At 48.1% G+C, this 24289-nt stretch overlaps 2 protein-coding genes across 11 annotated transcripts in view; one reads left to right on the top strand and one right to left on the bottom strand.

Annotated features, from left to right (window-relative positions):
- The window catches only part of COQ8A (coenzyme Q8A), a 59793-nt gene extending 49337 nt beyond the window's left edge, over positions 1-10456 (top strand). For both annotated transcript variants that reach the window (XM_077168559.1, XM_077168558.1), the window contains 11 exons: positions 402-476; positions 3373-3495; positions 4973-5058; positions 5241-5381; positions 6014-6095; positions 6237-6330; positions 6616-6757; positions 7066-7173; positions 7486-7551; positions 7862-7948; positions 9355-10456. In XM_077168559.1, coding sequence (XP_077024674.1) covers positions 402-476; positions 3373-3495; positions 4973-5058; positions 5241-5381; positions 6014-6095; positions 6237-6330; positions 6616-6757; positions 7066-7173; positions 7486-7551; positions 7862-7948; positions 9355-9642 — 1292 coding nt within the window. In that variant the 3' untranslated portion in view covers positions 9643-10456. The remainder of the gene's footprint in view (positions 1-401; positions 477-3372; positions 3496-4972; positions 5059-5240; positions 5382-6013; positions 6096-6236; positions 6331-6615; positions 6758-7065; positions 7174-7485; positions 7552-7861; positions 7949-9354) is intronic.
- The window catches only part of CDC42BPA (CDC42 binding protein kinase alpha), a 463135-nt gene continuing 448607 nt past the window's right edge, over positions 9762-24289 (bottom strand). For all 9 annotated transcript variants that reach the window (XM_077168549.1, XM_077168550.1, XM_077168551.1 and 6 more), the window contains one exon: positions 9762-23896. In XM_077168549.1, coding sequence (XP_077024664.1) covers positions 23765-23896 — 132 coding nt within the window. In that variant the 3' untranslated portion in view covers positions 9762-23764. The remainder of the gene's footprint in view (positions 23897-24289) is intronic.

The raw sequence follows: 24289 nt of genomic DNA, 5'->3' as shown, positions 1-24289 counted from the left end.
AGCGTTGGCACTTCACGTACACTTTGAAGTTGGTGGCGGCATTCGGAGAGCGGCTCCTGTGGCCTTGGGTTAGGGGCCTTGGCCTGCCGACCCCCTGTTCTGTCTTGCCCCCCCACACAGGGCCATTCCCTAGCAATTTCCCAGTTATGTGTTATCTGGGGCATAGTTTACGTCTCCTGTGCCTACGGCTGAGCAGAAATGAGGTGGGAGATGGATGAGGTCTTTCATAGGAATGCCCACCTTGAGGCAGGTGCTCTGTTAAAGCAGCAGGTGTGGGTCTCCCAGGTGGGTGCAGCCCCGTGGTGAGCGGGTCTGCAGGGTGCTGCTTGGGCCTTGTGGATTGCCCAAGGGGGACCTGCCCCAGCTGCCGCTGCGCTTCAGGGCCCTTCATGTCCCTGCAGGACTGGCCGTGGGTCTGGGCTTCGGGGCGCTGGCCGAGGTTGCCAAGAAGAGCCTTCGTCCTGAGGACCCCACAGGTGAGCCCCCGAGCCTGTGAGCCCCCAGGGCTGCCTCCACTGTCCCTGCTGCCCCCACTGTCACTGCCTTTGGTGCCCGGGGTGGGGGAGGCACTGTTCCCGGGCTGGGCTTTGCCAGCCTCTGGAGTGGCCCGAGGCCACCTATCTTCCCTCCGGCCCCCTCCGGCCCTCTCCAGCCCCCCACACTGCACCCTTCAGGCCTGAGCGCGGATCTCCCCCGCGCTCCCCCTGCCCCTGCTTCAGGGGCTACTGTGGGGCTTGTTGGTCGCACTGGAGACAGACCCCAGTGCTCTCCCATCACCCACTGGGGACAGGGGCAGTTTATGGCCTCTGTGGGCCTCACTCTCCCCTGGGAGGCGAGGATGAGACTCTCCTGTTCCCTCGCCGCAGGGGTCAGTCCTCATTCCTCAGCCCAGCTGGCCCCAGGACCGCGGGTCTCTGTGGGTAGGTGCAAGGAGCAGCTGGAGGGTCCCCCAATCTGTACGGGTGCCTACCCAGCCCTCCCCCTCGACCCCTGCACAGGCCCCTCCAGGTGTGAGGGTGGAGGAGGGGGCGGCTCTGCCTGGGGGGCCCTGGTCTGTGAAAAACATTTAAGTGCCGTCTGCTGTGCGGATTTCCCAAAATGTATTTGATGTGCTGGGCTGGCCCTCCCACCCCAGGGGACATTGGCTTGTTCTGATCTCTGACATCCCCACTGTCCCATGAGGAACCCCCAGTGTGTCCGGAGAGCCCTGTCCTGCCCATACTGCAGCCTCCCGCAGCCCATGCCCACAGGCCTTTGAAGTACTGGGGAACACACAGAGTCACGTATATCCTTGGAAGTGGCCAGAGGCAGAGATGATTAGCAGGTGTATTTTTAGTGTTGGTACTGAGACACTTGGAAACGAAGCCTCGGCCTCTCTGGAATGAGGACACCCCCCCCGCCTCCCCCACCCCCTCCCAGCACACACTCCTGACCCCCTGCAGCTGGTTTCTCTCCACCCTACTTGACCTAGGGAAGAGGTAAGATTGGCTCCACGTCACAAAAGGTGACCCTTTTGACAGGGACAGTCGTGACCCTGGACCCCTAGGGTAAGGAGGGTGGGTGTTAACGGGCCCAGGTGCCATTAACCCTGACATCAGGACCTGGGGTTCAGGTGGGGTGGGGTAGCCCTGGGCAGCCCCAACATGCTTGTTTCCTGACCAGATGCTGAAGCCCTTGACTGGCCAAGGTCCAGCTTTCTGCCCCTGGGGGGCCTGCTCCTGAGTTGTGCCCTGAGCCCCTGCTGGTCCCCTGGGGCAGACTCTCACTGAAGCCCTCTGGCCCCGTGGCACAAACACAGGTCCTCCAGGGTTGCAAATGACATGTGCACAGGAGGGGCCACAGCCCCGCTCTTCTGGAAAGTCACTTGTACACTATCTGCCCCCTGGCTGGGTCGTCACCTGTTCCCAGCACACAGAATGAGCAGGACTAGTGTGTGGCAGGGATGCCCTGGTGTTGGCTTGAGCTGTGGGGAGGACCCCGGGAGGAGGGTTCCAGAGGAGGAGCCTGGGTTCCTGGTGGCAGGGGGAAGCGTTCCCTCGGCAAGGCCGTGCTCGACTTGAACAGTAGTGAGCGCTCTGCTCATCCCTCCCCACGCGTCTGCCCCCCTCCCCAGCCCTCTGACCTCCCCTCTCCGGGTGTCTGCCCACCCCTCCTCAGCCCTCTGCCTCCCCCACCCCCCACAGTCTCTGCCCTCTGGCCCCCCGCCCACCCTTCCCTGGCCCTCCCCTCCCCTGCCTCTGCAGCATGGGCTCTTGCCTTCTCAGCCCTGTCCTCTTCCTGAGCAGGGACCAGAGGGTGCTGCTGGCCCTAATAGGCTGGGCACTACTCTTGACCCCCAGTGCCCACCTCTCGGGGACAGACTCTTCACTGCAGCCGCTGGCCCCACAGACTGAATGTGTGCTGACCCCAGTGGTGCAGATGACCTTTGTCTAGTGTGCTCAGCAGTGGGGGTGGTGGGGAGGGCGGCAGGATGATGAACTGCAGGCTTCACCTGGCCACTGCGAACTTGGGTTGCACAGCCCTTCCCTTCCTGGTGCTGAATGTGTTATGGCTCCCGAGGCCCAGGGCTTGGCATAGGGGAGAGGACCTGTGAGTGTGTGTGTGTTGGGAGGGTGCTGGAGTAGGCCCTGGGGAGACCTGGGTGGCTCCAAAGGGCCTTTCCCAGCACTGGGGGAGGTGGTTATGGAATTGCATGATCTGTTTTATGGACATTTAGGAGAAAACACATTTTCTGAGTCCCCACCTGTGTCAGGCTCTGTGCTAGGATTATTCACACCTCACCTAAAAATTCCCACCACGCTGCTGTGATGAGTTTTCCAGCTGTAAAACTTGTCATGCAGCAATACATACAGAAGCAATTTAGAAAACAGCTCGTGGATGGGAGGGTGGGCTTGAACAGGCTTTCTGGCCCCAGAGCTCAGAGGTGGCTCTGCAGCAGAGCCCTGCGGGCCCTTTGTGGGCAGCTCCCCCATGGGTGTAGCCAGTGGGCCTTGAGGTGTCTGTTTGGAAGTGCAGAACAGGGTGGAGCTGGGGCTCCGAGGGGCTGTGGGAGAACGGGTGTGCATGTTTGTACATGTGTGTGGGTGTGTGAACATGTGCAGGTGTGCATGTGTGTAATGTGTGGGAGTACGTATGAGCATGTGCATGTGTGTGTTGGGCCACACAGCCAGGCAGGGAGTGGGAAGAGCCCATTTGGATGGGCAGCAGGTGTTTCTGGGAGGCACTGGGCACAGCACCTGTTCAAGCTGCCCCCTCTTCCAGCCCCTTCCTCTTCTTGCCACGTTGGCTCAGGAGGGCTGGGGTCTGAAAGGCCTCAGGGACTCCTAGGGAAGGGAGCAGGTGGGTGCTGTGGTGACCCGCTCCTGCCTCCAGGGAAGAAGGCTGTCCTGGATTCCAGCCCCTTCCTGTCGGAGGCCAACGCCGAGCGCATCGTGCGGACACTGTGCAAGGTGCGCGGGGCCGCCCTCAAGCTGGGCCAGATGCTGAGCATCCAGGGTGAGTGGGGTGGGGGCCTGGGTCTCCCTGGGGGGGCACGGGCTGCTCATGGGGAGTGTGGAGGCCCACTCATCTGCCCTCAGCTTCCAGGGTAGGAGAGGTGCAGAGGATACAGTGTTTTGGCCCCAGTAAAGTGGGTTTGGATGGGGCCAAGCTGGTGGGGAGCTCACAGGCCCGCTGGGGCGTGGCGTTGGGGATGCTGTGTGTGATCCCAGGAGGGGAAGGCGGGTGGCACGTGTGAACTTGAGGAGTCTGGGTCAGTGCAGCCCTGAGAGTCAGAGCTGGGGTTGGGGGGGCCTCGGGGCTTCTGATGTTGCCCTCCAAGGAAGTTTCCCAAGAGGCTGGTGTCAGAGTGAGAATTCAGATGTCCAGGACCGTTTGAAAGCAGGTTCATCTCATCTTCACAAGCAGTCAGATTAACAGAGAGGGAGTTGCACAGCGTCGGCTGTGCTGTGGGGTCAAGGATGCTGTCTGTTGTGTGATTCAGAACAGGCTTCCCGGAAAGTGTGTGGGCAGGAGGGATTCACAGGCCTTACGATGCTCAAGCCCCTTGACTCCTGGGACTCATGTCTAATCATTTCTCTTAAGGAAATCATCAGACATGTGGACAAGGCTCTGTGTACAAGAAGCTTCATCATAGGATTCGTCATAATTGCAAATAATTGGGAACTGAACCAAACAGCAGTTAAACAGTTTAAATATACAAAAGAACTTCTGTGTGGAATGTTATGCTTCTGCTAACAATGCATGGGAAAGTGTTTATGGTAACTTGATTGCTGCAATAGAAAAAAGCAGGCTAGAATCATCTACATATATTGCGGTGCCAGTTATGAAAAATACATTGAAAAAATATTAGAAAAAAATAGGTTTCTCTGGATGGTCAGATATGGGTAACTTTAATATTTTACTGTATTTTCCTTATTTAAAAAAATTTTTTTTATCGTAAAAACCTATATAGTAATTCTTAAAAAGTTAGCCTTTTCAGGTCATTGGGGAATTCCCCAGCATTCCCAGCAGTGCTGTTTGGTTGAGGGCTGGCCACTGGCCTGTGTGAGCCCAGGGAAGGGTTTCCAGGGCCCAGGCTGCAGCTGAGTCTCATCTTACCATCCCCCAGGCTTCTGGTGGGAGGGAATGTGCTGGGTGGGCACTTGCTCCTGGGTCTGGCTGTGGGCTGCAGGCCCCTGGTTGGCGCAGCATGTGTCCCTTCCAAGCCCTTTGTCCCCAGCATTAGTAGCCCATTTGTTGGGTGGGACAGTGCTCCTAGGTGCAGAGGGGAGCCTGGGGCTGCTGCCAGGCTGTGGGCTGGCCGTTTCTCATACCTGCACCCCACTTTGGTATCTGTGTAAGGGGCAGTGGTGCTGGGCAGCTTCAGGAGTTAGACCTGTGGAGGGGTGACTGTTAAGGTCCTGTGGCCTCCTCTTTCCTTCTAAGGAACTTGGTCTCTGCTCCCTGAACTGACTTTTCTTACTCCTTCCAGATGATGCTTTCATCAACCCCCACCTGGCCAAGATCTTTGAGCGTGTAAGGCAGAGTGCTGACTTCATGCCACTGAAACAGATGATGGTGAGCAGGCAGTGGCATGGGTGAGAGGGGCATCTGCTGGCCTGGGTCCTCCAGAGTTAAGTTTTTTTCATTGAAGGGAGCTGCGGCAGCCCCCATGGTAGCAAGGCAGACTGTGGCTGCCTCTCAGGAATGTCCAGGCAGCCAGACTGGGCTGATGGCCCTTCTCTGGCCTCTCCCTCCAGAAAACTCTCAACAGTGACCTGGGTCCCAACTGGAGGGACAAGTTGGAATACTTTGAGGAGCGGCCCTTTGCAGCTGCCTCCATTGGGCAGGTGCACCTGGCTCGCATGAAAGGAGGCCGTGAGGTGGCCATGAAGATCCAGGTAGGCCACCCTGTGGCAGCACTCACCTCCAGGGGGCCTTGCAGGGTGGGCCCCATCCCCATCCCCTGGCATGCCCACTCCCCCTTGTCTTTCTGTTCCAAGCACCTGGGGGCGGGGCAGTGGATGCTCAAGAAATATTTGCTAGGTGTATGTGGAGGGTGGAACAGCCTTCAAGGAAGCTTGGTGAGGCTTGTGGGTGGGGATAGGGGACAAATGATTCTGTGCTTTTTGGGGCCTGAGCTGGAGATATTGGTACCTGCATTGGTGGCTGTTCTTGGGGGGGTGGGGAAGGTCTCCTTCTGGCCAGTCCCCTTCTACGTTTCCAAAGCCTGAGTATAGTAAGGGAGAATAGACCAGACTGTTTTCCTGCCTCTTCCTTCTGTCCTAGGGCTGGTATTAGCTGTCCTGTTTCTGCTTCTGCCCTGGTTGGGGGTGGGGAGAGGCAGAAGGTAGGAATAAGGTTGTAAAGGGTCCTGGAGTCACAGCAACATCTTGGATCTTAGCTGTTGAATTGTCCAAGTTGTGGGTTGGGGTGGGAAACTGCTGGAAGTAATCAGACTATGGGGAATGTAGGGCCCATGGAAGGGCCCTGCCCTTTCCAGCTGGGCTGACTCCCTTACCCACACCTCCAGTACCCTGGCGTGGCTCAGAGCATCAACAGTGATGTCAACAATCTCATGGCTGTACTGAACATGAGCAACATGCTTCCAGAAGGTCTGAGGCTGGGCTTTAATTGCGGGCAGTAGCCCCTCCGGAGTGGGTGGCAGGCATGTGGGCTGGGTGCCCCATGGGGTTGGGCCCCTGGAACCATGCAGAGCACCCAGCCCACCCTGATGCTCCTCCTCCCTGGCCCAGGCCTGTTCCCTGAGCACCTGATCGATGTGCTGCGGCGAGAGCTGGCCCTTGAGTGCGACTACCTGAGAGAGGCCACCTGTGCCAAGAAATTCAGGTGTAGCTTCATGCTGGCGCTTTGGTGCTGTGCAGCCTGGCTTCTGTCTGTTGTTCCCACCAGAGAGAAAGAGGGGCAGCCTTAGTCAGCCCACAAGGCATCCCACCCTGGCCTCTGAGCAGGCAGGTTGGGGGGGGTTGGCTGGCTCTAGTCACACCCTGGGCTGTCATCCTGTATCCACACTCGGGTAGGGTTGTCTGCTGGGTGGGCTCAGTCCCTTGTGGCCCATGCGCATGTGCGCTGTCCCCCAGGTGGAGAGGGGTGTGACCTCCAATCCCTACCCAGGGAACTGCTGAAGGACCACCCGTTCTTCTATGTGCCGGAGATTGTGGATGAGCTCTGCAGCCCCCATGTGTTGACCACAGAACTGGTGTCTGGCTTCCCCCTTGACCAGGCTGAAGAGCTGAGCCAGGAGATTCGGAATGAGGTGTCTGAGCTGGGGGTGGTCAGAGCTGGGATGAGGGTGTCCCCTTTTTTCTGGCTGTCCTTGGTTGTAACAGGTGTGCACAGGAGTTGGTCCTGGCCTTGGAGTCCCATGTACTGTGGGTGGGGCTAAGCTTGGAGCAGGGCAGTTGCTCACCACCCCCCAGGTGGTACACTACACTTGGAATTAAAAAAAATCTCCTGGGTAGATACTGGGGTGAAAGAAGGAAAGTATGAGTCAGGTACTTCTCCTGCCCCAGTCACCAGGCAGCCTGGTGCTGCCTCTGATGCAGGACCCTGCCCTGTCCCTAGATCTGCTACAACATCCTGGTTCTTTGCCTGCGGGAGCTGTTCGAATTTCACTTCATGCAGACAGACCCCAACTGGTCCAACTTCTTTTATGACCCTCAGCAACACAGGGTGAGTCCAGGGTGGGGGGTACCCACAGCTGGGCTTGGGCCTCTGGCTTCACCTGGCTGGGTGAGCCCTGCCCAGACTCTGAGCTTGTGGTGCCCAGTGGTTGGGCATGTCCCTATAGGGGGTTGTGTGAGCTACCCTGGTCTGCTTTACCTCCTTGGAAAAATGAGCAAAATAGGGAGCTCTGTGAGTCATAGCTTGACCCTGAAGACATTCCTCTCCCTCTGTTCCACCCATCCTCGCCTGCTCACATCCCCCTTCTCCTCCTACCACGGACCACAAGGGCCAGTCTTCCCGTTACCTCCTGTTCCTCAGGTGGCGCTTCTGGACTTTGGGGCAACTCGGGAATATGAAAGATCCTTCACTGACCTCTACATTCAGGTAAGGCCAGAGATGCAGAGGGGTCCTGGCCTTGGTCACCATGTTTTCCAAGGCTGGGACTGGATTGGTTGGACTCCTGCCGTGTGTCCCCTTTCTGTGCTGGTCCCTACAATGGCTGCCTGTCTCCCAGGGTCTGGTCAGGTTCACAGTACTGACTGTGACCTCTATGTTAGAGGTCTGCTGAAGGGAGACTATAAGGATGAAAGTGAGATAAGCCAGCAACTGGCATTTTGGGGAAAAAGTGATAGGTGATAGCTCCTTGGGGTGTCAAGAATTTCTTAAAAATGGGCTCCACTTCTGTATCTTTTAGATCATCAGGGCTGCTGCTAACAGGGACAGAGAGACTGTGCTGAAGAAGTCCATAGAGATGAAATTCCTTTCTGGCTATGAGGTCAAGGTGAGTGGCGTCAGCCCTACCTCGGCTCCCCTTGGGCTCGGGCTCCATGAGGTGCTGCTCTGTAGGGCCCTGGGCTGCAGGAGCTGGGGTGGGCTGTGCTGTGTGCAGGGGTAGACAGTGGACCACTGTTGAGTGTAATCTCAGTAAAGAAGTAGGTAAAAGTGCAGTACTAGTAGTCTTTGAAGAGTCTCCATAGAGCCTTGGGCCTCCTACCCAGGCCTACCCCAGTCTAATGCCCTTGTGCTCTCTGCCCTAGATTTCCAGAATGGGCAGGGCCTGGGGAGGTTGAGTTGGAGTATTTAGAGGACTTGTTTTCAAAGCTCTGGTTTTTACTTAGATTGCATGCTTATTTAGGTGGCTGAATAACCCCCTGTTCCCCACACCCCAGTGCCACCTCTCACTCCAGCTCATTTAGAATTCTGATCTGAGTTACTATTGGGCTTACTCAAGCTGGATGAAGTATTCAAGCTTTGGTAAGGGCAGATGGGATAGGAAAGCCCCAGTCCTCATTTTTTTCCTTTAACTTTTTTTTTTATTATGTAATATACAAAGCAAAGAAAGATAAAAGCAATAGTTTCAAAGCACTCTTGTTGAAGAGTAGGCATATCCCAGAGTTTGTTACAGGCTACCATTCCATCACTTGAGATTTTCCCTTCTAGCTGCTCCAGAATTTAGGAGGCTAGAACAAAGGAGGTGTGTTGTTTTTTTAGGGGGAGGGGGTGGGGAGTAGAGGGTCCAGGACTCGCATGGCAAGCAAGAATTCTACCACCGAGCTACCCTTGCACTGCCCCAGTCCTCACTTTTTAAATGATCTCAACTGTAAAAGGCACGAAGGCTGGAAGAAATCTTAGCAGCCCTTTAGATAAAGTACAATGGTTTGTCTTCCTGTCACTGAGAAGTGGGGAAGGCCTGGAGACCTGATCAAATCCTGGTTCTTCCACTGACTGAGAGTATGGTTTTAGGCAAGTTAAAACCTTGAACCCTGTCCACCTCATCTGTAAAATGGAGTTAAATATAATTATCTCAGAAACCCAACCTGATTTAGAGCCACACTCCCCACCACTCCCCGCAACCCTCAGGGGGTTCTCCTCTCTTTCCCGGGACTCTGCTGGTGTGATTGTAGTTCTTAGGTTTCCCCATTGGCAGCCACTAACTGGCTGGGTCAGTTCAGGCAGGCTCACCAACCAGGGCTGGAATAGCCCTGCAAACAGAGACTCACAAGCTCTGTTCCTCAGGTCTCAGCAGTGGTTTTTAAGAACTCTGCATTTGAAATGCCTTCTGGCGGGGCTGATACTCTGCGTTCTGCCACTGTGCCACCATTCCCTTTTTCTCAGCCAAGCCCGGTTTTATGTATTAATGGTTGCTTTCCTAGCTCTGTCACTGCCAGCCTTTGTCCCCCGCCTCAGGCCATGGAAGACGCTCATCTGGACGCCATCCTTATTCTGGGGGAGGCCTTCGCCTCGGAGGAGCCCTTTGACTTCGGCAACCAGAGCACTACTGAGAAGATCCACAACCTGATCCCCATCATGCTGAAGCACCGTCTCATCCCGCCCCCTGAGGAGACCTACTCCCTGCACAGGAAGATGGGGGGCTCGTTCCTCATCTGCTCCAAGCTGAAGGCCTGTTTCCCCTGCAAAGCCATGTTCGAGGAAGCATACAGCAAGTACCGTGAGAGGCAGACCCAGCAGCACTAGGCCCCAGGGGTCTGGCCTGCTGCTCCCGCCCCACCAGAAACTCTGTGTCTGCCACACAGGCTGCAGACTCGCAGGAACGTGTCGGGGCCTGGCCCCCACCCCACCAGCCCACACACAGACGGTTGTTATTGTTAGGGTGGGCATGGGGTAACAAGTGGGGAAATTAAAATGAAATCCCCACCATTCCCTGTCAAAATCTGCTTTGGTTATTCAACTTTTAAAATAACTCTAGATAAAAATGTTATTTTCTTTTCTTTTTCATGACGGGGGCTTTTCTAATGTGAATGTTAACCAGAAGATGAGAGTAGTCTCCTCTAGTCCCCACCACCAAAAACCAACCAAAAAGAAAACACAAAACAGAGAAGACTTTTTGGATTTTAAAACTGTGTACTATAACATTTGTGTGCATGTGTTTTTAGAATGAGGTTTGTGTTTTCTGCCCTTTTCCTCGCCAGTTTGTGGTCTGGAGCTCGGAGGAAGAGCTGACCCTGAAGAGTGTCAAAAAGTACTGTTTAACCAGGTGAAGCCCAAGCTGCTGCCCAGCAGGTTCTTAAGGGATTTCGACAACTGAAGGTTCCAGGAAACTGCTGCCCCATACAGAAGGGCCAGAGGCCACAGAAGAGGAAGAGAAGTGAGATAAAGACAGCCTTTTCTGTGCTAGAGTGGGGGCAGGGGAAGGGTCCCTCCCTCTTACCAGGAGCCTTTGAGGAAGATGTGCAGGGTGTCACCCAGCTGTTCATCAGAAGCTGTTAATTTTCGTACAGTTCTTGTAATTGTGATTTGTTTCAATAAAAAAAAAAAAGGTTATAAAAAATGCTCTGGTGACTGTACCATTTCCTGTGTCCTTTAAGGGTCTGGGTTATTCTGACTACAGATTCCAGCACTGTGATGGCATTCCTTCTTTCACTCATACGGAGCTGACAGGGATGAGAACCTGAGAGGTCAATACCATGTTCTGTTCCACCTCCAGGTGCTCCTGTAAGGGTTGCCTTTGTTCTCAGCATGAGGAATTAACAGCTAGGGCTCTCTAGCGAAACAGAATCAGCAGGAAATATCAGTAGATAGAAAACTTATCAAGTATCTCATGTAGAGTCCAAAATCTGTATGGCAGGCTGCGAAGCTGACAACTCCAATGAACAGTCTGGACAAATTCCACAGGAGAGGCTTGCTGGCTGAAGCAGTAAGAGTGACTGTCTCTTCTGAATCCTCCTTAAGAGCCTTCTGGTGATTAGATAAAGCACTCACTGCAAAAGGCACTCCCCTTGGCTAATTACAAATGCAATCAGCTGTGGAGGCAGCCAACATGATCATAACTTAATTCTATGAAATATCCTCATAGTAATACACAGGCCAGCACTTGCTCAACCTGACAAATGGATACTACCACCTGGCCAAGTTGATACATGAACTTGACCATGACAGTCCACCCCTTGTCAACTTGGCAGCTACACACACCACCTTAAACCATACTTAATCTCTAAACAGAAAATAACAGACACATTTTTTTCCTCACCTAACACTCAACTGTCCTCCATACAGCTGGAAACTCATTAAATCTCCTCAGAATAGGGTGCAAGTCCTTGGGTAACACTCATTCTTAAACTTGGTATCTTACAACTTAAATACTATAATATGAACAAAAAGCATTATAGTCCTCGTTTCTGTAACTGATCATGTGATCGTAGTTCATATTTATCACTACCTTCTTCCACTACCCATTCCATGTTCCCTTTACCCTCAGCAAGCACTTCAGTTGGCCGTGGTTCTTTGCCAACTGGGGTGATACAACCTTCATTCCGGAAGTTTCAGAGTCATTGGTAGTCCTTCTTGGGTTGGGTTGTTGCAGTTTTCCACTGATTTTAATCACAGGGCATGGTAGTACTAAGAGACGCCCTAGGGGATCTCCTTTATTTCGGGAAAACTCTTTTTTACTCCATTGTGTAGTTGCAGTCCTGTTTCCCCCTATAGTCAGGGTCAACCACCCCAGCCAGTAAAGTAATCCCCTTCTTGGTTTGCTAATTCTGGGGTCTAAGTAGCCCAAAATGATCCAGATGGCAGCTTTAGATTCCAGTTTAATGGAATCATTGTTTCTCCTGGTGGAAGCACTCCCTTCTGGAACTAAAACCTGTAGAAGAGCAGAGCTCAAGGTAGCAGGGCCAGAAAGAAAACTTTTCCTAGTGGATTGTTAGGGGTAATAGTGAGTGGTGCCACTTCCATTTCCTGGACCCATGGATCCTGGTGATGGGAGAAACAGCACCATACAGTGGATACTGGTTCAGAGCATGCACAACCTCCTGGAGAACATTACCTCAGCCCTGCAAGGTATTGCCACCTAATCTGCACAGTAATTGAGTTTTGAAAAGGACATCCCACCGTTCTATCAATCCAGCTGCTTCAGGGTGATGGGGAACATGGTAAGACTAGAGAATTCCATGAGCATGTGCCCATTCCCGCACTTCATTTGCTGTGAAGTGTGTTCCTTGATAAGAAGAATGCTGTGTGGAGTATGATGATGATGGGTAAGGCATTCTGTAAGACCACAGATGGGAGTTTCGGCAGAAGCACTGTGTGCAGGGAAAGCAAATCCATATCTAGAGTATGTGTCTATTTCAGTTAGAACAAATAGCTGCCCCTTCCATGAAGGGAGTGGTCCATGTAATCAACCTGCCACCATGTAGCTGGCTGGTCACCTCGGGGAATGGTGCCATATTGGAGGCTGAGTGTGGGTCTCTGCTGCTGGCAGATTAGGTACTCAGCAGTGGCTGTAGCCAGGTCATGTTGCCGAGCCCATGCATAACCTCCATCCCTACCACCATGACCACTTTGTTCATGAGCCCATTGGGCAATGACAGGAATTTCCGGGGAAAGAAGCCGACTAGTATCCACAGAGAGGGTCATCTTATCCACTTGATTATTAAAACCTTCCTCTGCTGAAGTCACCCTCTGGTGTGCATTCACACGGGACACAAATATCTTCATGTTTTTAGCCCACTCAGAAAGGTCTATCCACATACTTCTTCCCCAGACCTCTTTGTCACCAATTTTCCAATTATGGTCCTTCCAAGTCCCTGATCATCCAGCCAAACCATTAGCAACAGCCCATGAGTCTACATACAATCGCACCTCTGGTCAGTTCTTCCAAGCAAAATGAACGACCAGGTGCACTGCTCAAAGTTCTGCCCTCTGGAAGGATTTCCCCTCACCACTGTCCTTCAGGGAAAACCCAGAAAGGGGTTGGAGTGCTGCAGCTACCCACTTTCAGGTGGTACCTGCATATCGTGCTGAACCATCTATAAACCAGGCCCAAGTTTTCTCTTCCTCAGTCAATTCACAGTAAGGAACTCCCCAAGAGACTATAGCTCTGGTCTGGGAGAGAGAAGGTAATGTGGCAGGAGTGCAGACCATGGTGGGCATTTGGGCCACCTCCTCATGTAACTTGTGCCTTCAGGACCTGCTCTGGCCCTATCTCGTATATACCATTTCCATTTTATGATGGAGTGCTGCTGCACATGCCCAACTTAATGGCTTGGTGGGTCAGATAACACCCAGTTCGTGATAGGCAACTCAGGTCTCATGGTAACTTGGTGGCCCATGGTTTGGTGTTCAGTCTCTTCTAAGGCCCCGTAGCACACCAAAAGCTGTTTCTCAAATGCAGAGTAGTTATCTGCAGCAGATGGTAAGACTTTGCTCCAAAATCCTAAGGGTCTGTGTTATGATTCTCCTATAGGGGCCTGCCAAAGGCTCCAGACAGCATTTCTATTTGCCACTGAAACTTCCAGCACCATTGGATCTGCTGGATCATACGGCCCAAGTGGCAGAGCAGCTTGCACAGCAGCCTGAACCTGTTGCAAAGCCTCCTCTTGTTCAGGTCCCCACTCAAAATTAGCAGCTTTTCTGGTCACTCGATAAATGGGCCAGAATAGCACACCCAAATGAGGAATATGTTGTCGCCAAAATCCAAAGAGACCAACTAGGTGTTATGCCTCTTTTTTTGGTCATAGGTAGGGGCCACATGCAGCAACTTATCCTTCACTTTAGAAAGGATACCTTGACATGCTCCACACCACTGGACACCTAGAAATTTCACTGAGGTTGAAGGCCCCTGTATTTTTTGTTGGATTTATCTACTATTCTATGACACACAATGCCTTACCAATAAGTCTAGAGTAGTTGCTACTTCTTGCTCACTAGGTCCAAACAACATGATATCATCAATATAATGGACCAGTGTGACATCTTGTGGGAGGAACGATCAGGGTCCTTGCAGACAAGATTATGACACAGGGCTGGAGTTTATATCCCTGAGATGAGACAGTGAAAGTATATTGCTGATTTTGCCAGCTGAAAGCAAACTGTTTCTGGTGGTCCTTACTAATAGCTGTTGAGAAAAAAACATTTGCCAGATCAATAGGTGCATACCAGGTACCAGGGGATGTACTGATTTGCTCAAGCAATGATACCACATCCAGAACAGCAGCTGTAATTGGAGTTACCACCTGGTTGAGCTTATGATAATCCACTGTCATCCTCCAAAACCCATCTGTTTTCTGCACAAGCCAAACAGGAGAGTTGAATGGGGATGTGGTGGGACTCACTACCCCTGTATCCTTCAAGTTCTTAAGAGTGACAGTAATCACGGCAATCCCTCCAGGAATCAGGTGTTGCTTCTGATTTACTATTTTGCTAGGGAGGGGCAGTTCTAGTGGCTTCCACTTGGCCTTTCCAACCATAACAGCCCTCACTCCCATGAGTCAGAGAGCCAACGTGGGGATTCTGCCAGTTTCTGAGTATATCTATTCCAACTGTATATTCTGGAACTGGGGAAATAATTACAGAATGGGTCCGGGGTCCAAGTGAGATGGACCTGAGCTAAAACTCCATCAATCACCTGACATCCATAAGCCCCCACTCTGACCAGTGGGCCAGAGTGACATTTTGGGTTCCCTGGAATTAATGTCACTTTTGAACCAGTGTCTATAATCCCCCAAATATCTGATCATTTCCTTTTCCCCAATGCATAGTTACAGTGGTAAAAGGCCGTTGGTCTCCTTGGGGAAGGTTTGGAGGAAAATTAACAGTATAAATTTGTGGCAGTTTAACAAGGTCCTCCCTCAAAGGGATCTGGCCTACTCCTCATTCCAGGGGGGCTCTGGGTCTGTAAACTGTCTCAAGTCTGGAAATTGACTAAGGGGACCTGACTCTCTGTTTTCTAATTCATTAGACTTCTGTTCATTTGACCTAGAATTCTTTTACTTATACAGCTCAAACAAGAATTTATAGACGGCCCATCTGTTGTATTTCCAGGTACCCCATGATCTACTAGTCAATGCCACAAGTCTGCATTGACTAGTAGATCAATGCAAGTCAGATTATTTTGACTCCTGCCTTGAGTCTGCTGTCCATTATGGCAATTCAGCGCTGCCACCTGGCTTCTGTCAACTCGGGATCCAATCATCCTCATTGTATTTAAGGATTCCAGCTCAGTAACAGTAGTTTCCACAGTAAATCTGACCTACAGAGACTGATGACTCAGGGATGATGTAGCTAGTCTCACAAATTTCTCACAGTTCTGGTGAAAGGTACATCCTCCGGACATTCCTGGGGTGTAAGAGTAGGCTTTGAATGATAAATCCTCTCTAACATTCCCATCTCTCTAAGCCTCTGGATCCCCTCATCTACATTATGCCAGGGCAGTTCTGGCATTCCAACCTCAGGTAATGTCGGCCACCTTTTGATCCATGTTTCAACCAACCATCCAAACAAAGTTTTAATGCCTTTTCTAACCCCTCCAGCTATAACAATGAATGCAGAGTCTCTGCTTAGTGGGCCCATATCAATAAATTCAGCCTGATCCAGCCTTATATTCCTCCCATTATCCCACACCCTTAAAATCCACTGCCACACATATTCCCCTGACTTCTGTCTATGTAAATTGGAAAACTCACACAGTTCTTTTGGAGTATAATGTATCTCCTTATGGGTGATACTTTGTACCTCACGTTTTGGGGCCTGTTGGGACTTCAGTCTAGTTATGAGTCTGGAAGAAATGAGGAGTGGGGTAGATCATGAAAGAATCTAAAGTATCTTTCAAGCCATTTGCTTCAGGGTATTCATTTGCAGTTTAATCTGGTGAAACAGGATTAATCACTCTAGGGCTCATCCTTTCAGGGGGAGGATGGGTGGGCAACACCTCAGGGCAGGCTGGAGGTGGGGCAGCTATGTCCTCAGGGCAGACTATTACAGGGTTATCTAGAGAAGACTCAGCATGACCCAGGGTTTTAACCTCTCCACCATAATTATCAAGCCATATGTTGCCATCCTATTTTTCAGGGTCCCAATCCTGAAATGCCCTCACTTTAACAGCAGACACCACGCAAGACTGAGATTTCGGTTTATGTTGTAAAGTTGCTACTCTAACAATAAGATTCTGAGTCTGATTTTCGAGATCTTGAGTCTACGCCTACAGGAAATAAGATTTTCCTTCAAGACACTCATAGAAACATTTACATCTGTCAGATGGCATGTAAAGTTCTCATTTGAAGTCTTAAGCCCATCCCTTTCACTCATTAACGTACACACTGTATCTAACAACAAGTCAATATCTGTATGCCACCTCTTCCACAAAACTCCGTAAAAGTGTCAAAAACATTATTCCTCAGAGCCTGGCTTTGTACAAACGAAGCATTAGAAGAATCCAATGGTGATATTTTGACTATCTCTTTTGCCAACTCACTGCATGGATTGGCAGTATCATTCTGATTATGGGAATCAGAGTTCTTAGTGCCTTCGAGTCCAGTCAGAGTAGGAAAACAATTGTAAAAACCCATTTTTAAGATTCTATTTCTTAAGAACCATTTCCAGTACCAAGCTGTATTAGCTAGTGTTCTCTAGAGAAATAGAATCAGCAGGAAATATCCATAGATAAAAAATTTATAAAAGTGTCTTATGTAACCATGGGAACGTACAGTCCAAAATCCATACGGCACGCTGTGAAGTTAACAACTTTGAGGAAGGGTCTGAACAAACTCCACAGAAAAGGTCCCCCGGTGGGAGCAGGAGAGAAACTGTCTCTTCTGAATCCTCCTTAAAAGCCTTCCAGTTATTAGGTTAAGTGTCATTCATTGCAGAAGACACTCCCCTTGGCCGATTACAAAGGTAATCAGCTATGGATGCATCCAACATGATCATGATTTAATTCTATGAAATGATCTCATAGCAACATACAGGCCAGCACTTGCCCAACAAGACAAACAGGTACCACCACCTGGCCAAGTTGACACATGACCATAATAAGGACCCTGGTACCTGAACCTAGAAGGCTGAACCCACATTTATCATAAGAGAAGATGGGTGAGGGTAAAAGGAAGAGGGAAGAAGAGGAAAGAACAGAGAAGGTGGGAAGGAGACAACTGCCCATATTATGGGTGCCAGCTCCCCCAACCCCCATCTGTAGACCAAAGGCAGCTGTTCTTTCAGTGGTCCCCTCATGCACATGAGGAAAAGCAATGGCTGCTGGTTTTACAATTGTAGAAAAAGTCATATCCATCATTCACATTCACACTGGCTGTGAATTGAAGTGAAATCCACTTTAACGATCATCCATAGTTGAAGAACACTCCTGAAAAGTGGCATTTTCCAGGCACTAACTAGATTCCAAGATAACTAGAGCATTTTTTAATGTTCATATGGGGGCCTTCTAACAGACCCATGAGCACCTGTAAGTGCATCAGGTGGTGAAATAACCTTTGGAACAACAGCAGTGGTTCAGAGGTTCTCATGTAGGTTTTGAGAGTTCTTAAAAGTAAATCTGCTCCTGATATTTGGGACTGCACTGAGGAACACACATGCTGGACTCAAGGACAGGAAGAGGAGGTCTGGGTGATGTTGATGAGAGCTGTCAGGGAGTCTGAGAGCTGGTTCTACCTACAGGTGGTCAGGTCAGCACTGTGGCCCCAGCATACCATCAGATCACATTTCAGTGCACTGAAGATCTTTTATAGGTTGGGGGCTGTTCTTTATCAATGTTCTTTCACCTGTGCTCAGATTTGGAGCCATCCTTCGGGATCTATATCATAGTGGGAGGCAGAATCCAGGCCAACCCCCAGGCAGTGCTCTCACAAGGCTCTTAACATTAATCCACGTCCATGCAGCAGCAGCATGAAGAAAAAGGAAGGGGAGAAAATAACAGAAAAGAAGTGTTTCTCCAAGAATCACAGGCTATAACTGTTGGAAAAGAGAAATTTTCAAAGGGAAAATGGAACATGGTTTTGTGCTTCCCAAATCTAACACCATATGAAAACTAGAGGTTCCTTGTTCAGAAGACCAAGTAACTCCCTGAATTAAAATGGTTCTCATCGCAGTCACAAGTTCCTGTGGCCAACATACTTTGTTTTGGTCCATACTTTTAACTTTCAATGCGATGTGTTGAGCTAGAACCCTGTGCTTGCCTGTTCACACCGAAATGCATGATATGAGAACATGTGGGGGGAGGATTTACCAGAGGCCTTGTCTTTGTGCTCTAACATCCGGCAAAGGGTTAGACATATAGCAGAAGATGAGTGTTCTTTATAGTAAGCTTGGTGGTCAATGATAGAGAACACTCAGCCACTAGACATTCTAGGTACTTTTATGGATTAATTCATTTGGCACGCAAGATGGGCATTTCATAGAGGAGAAACTGAGGCTTAGAAGTCAAAATAGCTTGCTGAGTACCAGTAAGTGGTAGAACTAGGATTTGGAACAAGACAGGCTCATCTTACAGTCTAGGCTCAGGCTAGTCTAAGCCAACTGGTGGCAAAATAGGGCACACAGACCAAACTGAGCCTACTGTTTTTGTAAAAAAAAAAAAATACACACATACAAACTGAAACGCAGCCATTACTCTTCATTTATATATAATCTATGGCTGCTTTCACACACAATACCAGAGTTTAGTAGCTGCAAACAAGACTGCATGGCCTGCAAAGCTGAAAACATTTATGATTTGACCATTTATGGAAAAGGTTTGCTCTAAGCCATTGCCTCTAACAGCTGGCATACATTATAACGAACGAACACAATAATAGTCAGAAAGGTCATTTAAGTGTGAAATGGACACGGGAAAGGTTCTCAGAATTAATTATTTAGCTGTAGTCACCCTCTAGGATCTCCTTTATTCAGAACACTTCTGGCCCCTGACCTTATCTGTTTGTTTCCAGACCGGTCATTTTAACTAAAAACAAAAGCAGTGAAGTATCTAGTAATGCCCTGGAGTCAGCAGACATAAAATTGAACTGCTACCACATCTCTACTATACTATGACAAATGTGGTGCACAAAAATCTGACCGTGGAGAGGGGTTCTCTTGGGGGAGTGCATACCCTGCTAGCAACTGCACATAGCAGAGCCCCCCATGAGGCCTAATGGAGAGCCTTGTTTTGCAGGCTGATTCAAGAATAATAGGGAAATTTTCACCAGAAGAGGGGAAGTAAAAGCTTCAAGAGAATTTAACATCACTTTTACATGAGCCATAGAAGAAACTAAGAAAGTCCTAGATGAAATCAAACTGAGCACCTAAACCTACGTCCATCCTCAGTATAAGGAAGAAGCCTGGATGAGGAGATGTGGGACCAACAAAAAGCATCAAAGTAAGATGTCAAGAGTCAGCTGTCTTTTCTCCATTCCTCAGACTTTTTCTAAATGGGGAAAGAAAGACAAAATACTCAATTCTAACAGTTCCCTGTTTTATTGCAATACATCAAAATCTGGTTAATATTAAGTGATATCAACATAAACTATTGATGGGGAGTCTTCTGTTATATTTTTGACTATCCCACCTTAAATATTTCTGTGCAAAAGGATCCACATCATTGTTTGGTAGCAGAGAATCTCTCATAAAGTTCCCTAAGACATTAAGGAGATAAAACCAAACAAAATAAAGAATGCTAAGAGACCAAAGCCACATCTTACCCCCTTTCCCATACACACATCTGACAGTATTATATTCTAAACAAAAAATGATTACATCTAGGCCATGCAAAACTGTACAAGATTACAATGAAAAAAAAAACCCTAAAAAATTTATAAAATAAATGATATTAACCACCAAATAAACAGGCAGGACACTTTATTTCCATGGAATTTCAATGTTGATTTGCTTTTGTCAGATTTTCCTCAAAAATGAAATGGCTGTCCATGGAAAGGAAGAGTCGAGTCCCAGCTGCTGGCCCAGTGCTGGGGATGGGAAGTAGATGTCCATCTGAAGCAAGGACTTGCAGAGAACTCTGGACTCGAGTAATAAAGTTATAACAGGGAAAGAAATTTAAAAAAGGGCTCAATGAAATTTCAAACAGCTTATCTAATTTAGGGGCTAGGGCCAGGGAGAGGTGGGAGAGCCAAATCCCTGACTAGTCTTGCCCAACTGACTGGGGGCCTGAGGAAGTCTGACCTGCACCGGGTACGGGCACTGAGGCAGCTCTGCCTAGGCCTCTGCTGACAAGGAGCTGCAAGCCTCAACTCGTGGCTGAGAGACTGCAGTGTTTGTGATTGCTTCAAAAGCGTGAACAACCCTGCTGCCCTTGCTGGGCTGGGGATGTCTACCTGCCCCTGCTCTGGCTTTTCTTTAATGAATCCTGAGATAACACACAAATGCAACTGGTCTTTCTTGGAAATGGATGTGGCCACTAAGTAACAAAAAGACATGTTTCTAACCACATGGAAGGCAGAGAGAGGCTGAGAGCCAGCCTGGGAATGACAGATTGTTGCTATAAACATGAGAAGGATTTCAGATCCTTCTGATGCTTGGGTTTAAGAGATGCTTGGGTTTAAGAGATGCTTGGAAAACCAAACAGATGGGTCTTTTTCAGTTGTATCTCATAGACTTAAAAGCTATGTTCCTTGGGGAAGAACATAAATTACTAACTATAGGTAGATTTTTTTTTTAAAATAAGAAATGAAATCTGCTTTAGCAGTCATTTGACAAGGAGAAGCATTTTGGTTTTGGCAAAAAGAAATTATATATATAATTTTATATACCTAAAGCACATGACAAAATTAGTCAGAATTCAAAGGCAGACACAAATTGGCTGGACACAGAGAGCACCAAATACCAACACATATATAAACTACGCCAGAAATGCCTCTGAATTTATTTTTCCTTTCTATTGAGAAGAGAAATGAGTTCCTGCTGCCATATACATTTTAAAAACGTCATGCACTAAAACAAAGCATGACTTCAGACAGCAATGTAATACCTTTTCTGTAATCTCTGTTACTGATCCCTTTGAATGATCAATATGTTTTCCTGTTTCTCTGGAACCCATTTCTCAACTTTTCAAATCATTCTTCTCAGAAGCTTCTGAAGGTACCAGTCTTCATATTTAAGGGTGGTGGGATACGCACAGTAGGATGATCATTATCTTGGGAAAATCTCCCCCAAATAATAACCCCTGGCAGTATTTCTCCCCCAAAGACCTGCTTTTAGAATCTACATATATTTGGGATTGGTCTATTTTGATTAATGAGGCCACGTAAGACTGGTGTGGAAAAATAAAAAAGTGCTATGGTGCCATCCACTTGGGCTAGTATTAACAAGCTGCTTGGTTAGCTAGGGAGCCAAGACGAGCCATCAGTAGCTCTCTCATTTTTCCTGGTAGGAGGCAGAGATACAAGTATGGCTAATTGTATTGAAGCCCAGACTTTAGGCAGGATTATATGTTGATCTTAAAAGCATCTTTTAGAAAATAAGCACCTACAAGCAGCAAAAATTCACAATTAGTTGTCAAAACTATAAACTATTTCAGAGAGAAAAAACTAATGGCTTAGTGTAAAATCAATCCTGTGAATTCCAGCCTGGGCTCTGCCTTCTCTCTGCCTGGGAAGAGAAGGGAGGGAGGAAAAGGTGAGAGGAAAGGGAAGAAGAAGAAAAGGAGGGTAAGGAGGAGAGGAGGGGAGCTGGTCACAAGCACTCAGCTACTAATTGATATTCCTTTCTCATATGAAGTGTCAAGTCATGTTGACCGGAGTCATATGGTGACAACCACACTCAATGGTCCAAAACTTGACATTTGGAGGTACAAAGGTATTTCTACATGACATTTCATTTCCAAAAGCAAAACAGTTTGGAAGATTAGAACTATACAGTGAATTACATCCTCACAAAATAAAAACAAATTTGAGCAAGCGACTGAATTCATAATGTTTAAGTGTCTAACCTGTTAACAACTGTTCTTAAATTCCCTATTGTACGCTTTTACAATATAATCACCAAACTAGACCCTTTCTTTCCTCACTGAACCTCTAATAACTTTTTCCACAAAGAAGCATGAACTTGGAAACCTCTCAGCCCACTGTAGCACATGCAGACAGGCTGGCATAGGCTGCTGCTAATGAGAAGGATGTCAGGTACTCAGATACCACTGTGAAATTACAGTGCACTCTAGATTACCAGCCACAGAAAACTTTCTTCCAGTTTAGCTGAATTTTTAAGAAGAGAGGAAAAAATCCTATTTCTATTTCTCAGAAGGACTTTGATGAAAGGCAAGAGAGGCAGCTGTCATACTTTCATGAGATATTTTTATTTTTATCCCTTTCTCTATTCATGTGCTTAACTGGTGAAATGACTCTAGAGAAATAACGTTCTTTTGGTTCTGCATCTCACTTCCTTGTGGTGATTAAAATAAGAGGAATTCAAATGGAAATGTAACTAAAAACATAATACAGCAATTGACAGAAGAAAAGAGTATCTACTCAAAATGGCCATGCTGAGTTAACTTTCTGCCTGAGTACGGGGTTAAACACATCCATTTTCCACTGGGTTTGGGAAAGAATATTTGGTGAAAACTGTTCAAGTTCTATGCATCTGAGGTTATATATTATTTGGTAAGTAAAGCCTTTTCCTTCCAGGCTTATCTGAGGAAGCTCATCCCCACACTCGAGAAAACAAACTTCTCCTTGAGAAGCTGTCTCCAACTCCAAGGTACAGAAACCTCACTACAATTTAAGGGCAGGGCAGTATTAGTCCAGGATGAAAACACTTTCTGAACCTTTTTATGGCCCTTTAGAAGCCACGGTACTCCTGGCACCCTTTCAGATGGAGGGGATTAGTTGGTGGCAAAATCACAATTCTATATTCATCTGTAGAAGATAATAAAATATAATGAAAAATTAAAATTAAAAGTATGGTTCAAATTCTACCACTAGAAAAAGAAATACTTTGTAGAGTCTCTAGTGAGTCTACCTTTTGATGCTGCTGTGTAAGTGGCTTCAACTTTTAAAACTCTTGTGCCCATGTCAGGTTACAAACCAATTAAGTCAGCCTCAGAATGTTTTCTAAAACTTCCCAGGGGACTCCAACGTGCAACCAGTTTGAGACCAGCACTAAAGGGAACTCTGATTTCTCTAGTTCTCCCTCTGTAAATACCAGCTCGAGGACTTTCTACCCTTTATATTACTTACTGGAAAACAGAAAAAAAAAAACACATCTCTTTAAATTAAATCATCTCTTTCTCATATATATATATATATATGCATCCATCTTTTGTTGAATACAAGATGCTTTTTAATATATACATTCAGTATTTAACTCTCTAAATTTGTGTATTATTTAAACTCTGCCATGTAGTAAAATATGCATTGTTTTAGTTAATAAGGATTCACTGGCAACAGTCAGGTTAACATTCAGTTGTGGTTGATGAATGGAAGCTAAGTGTGCCACCTTCAGATACTGACTCTGGATGTGGGAGAATCCCATGTGCTATCACTACTACAATGAGATTCTACTGTGAAATCAAAATCTGCCTAATCTTATTCTTATCGCTTGCATTTTTGTAATCTATTTAAGCTATTTTTTTAGGGGGGGTGTAAAAATATTATTGAAAGCAACTATAACTGCATGAAATGAGATAAATATTAACCTAAGCTGCTAATGAAGTCTGCCTTTGTTGCTCTTGCTGTTAAATCTAGGGGCGTGTGAATCTACGAGCCATACTGTCAGCATTCCCGAGTCCCTGCTATGCTAACTCCTGCCAGCCCCTGGTCATTTCTAGGCAGTAGGGAGGAGATGAATGTGAGAGAAGAGGGTGAATGAGGGGAGCTAAGAGAGAGAAAGCTGCTCTGGCATCGAACGATACGAGTGCTAACCCAGTTCACGGGTCCCAGCTCCTGCGGTCAGTGCTCTCCAAAGAGAGGCTCTTGGTCTTTCTGGGTGAAACCGGGCTGGGAGGGCTGCTCAGGTTGGAACTGTTGGAAGCTGTGGAATGCCTCGGAGAATCCGAGTCCTGTAAGGCCCAAATTAAGACACAATGAGAAGCAGAGGAAGAAGGGGAAACAGGACAGGCTCAGGTTATCATGAATCCCCTCCAGCTTCCCTGACCAAATGACCTAATGTGGCTTTTTTTACTGTCAGTATAAAGCCCCTTTTCTGAGCTGAGCAGGAGGCACAGAACATCAAAGATGCCTGGAGAGCCTTCTGCAGGCCTTTAGAAATGTAGGTTATTATCAAACAAAAGATGTCAGAAGTATGAAACCTCTGGGAAAATTGTAGTTTGCAACCCAAGCGGGTGGATTTACCAATCCCCATTGCAACTAAGGTCAATTCTCAAGGTGATGGAATTACTTTGGTAACTGTACTAGTCTTTTTAATACATGGTTTTTCCAAACCCCTGCTTCTA

Source organism: Tamandua tetradactyla, chromosome 7 (assembly GCF_023851605.1).
Source record: "Tamandua tetradactyla isolate mTamTet1 chromosome 7, mTamTet1.pri, whole genome shotgun sequence".
NCBI classification, from domain to species: Eukaryota; Metazoa; Chordata; class Mammalia; order Pilosa; family Myrmecophagidae; genus Tamandua; species Tamandua tetradactyla.
Note: the sequence above shows the minus strand (reverse complement) of the source record. Positions and strands in the feature narration are given on the sequence as shown.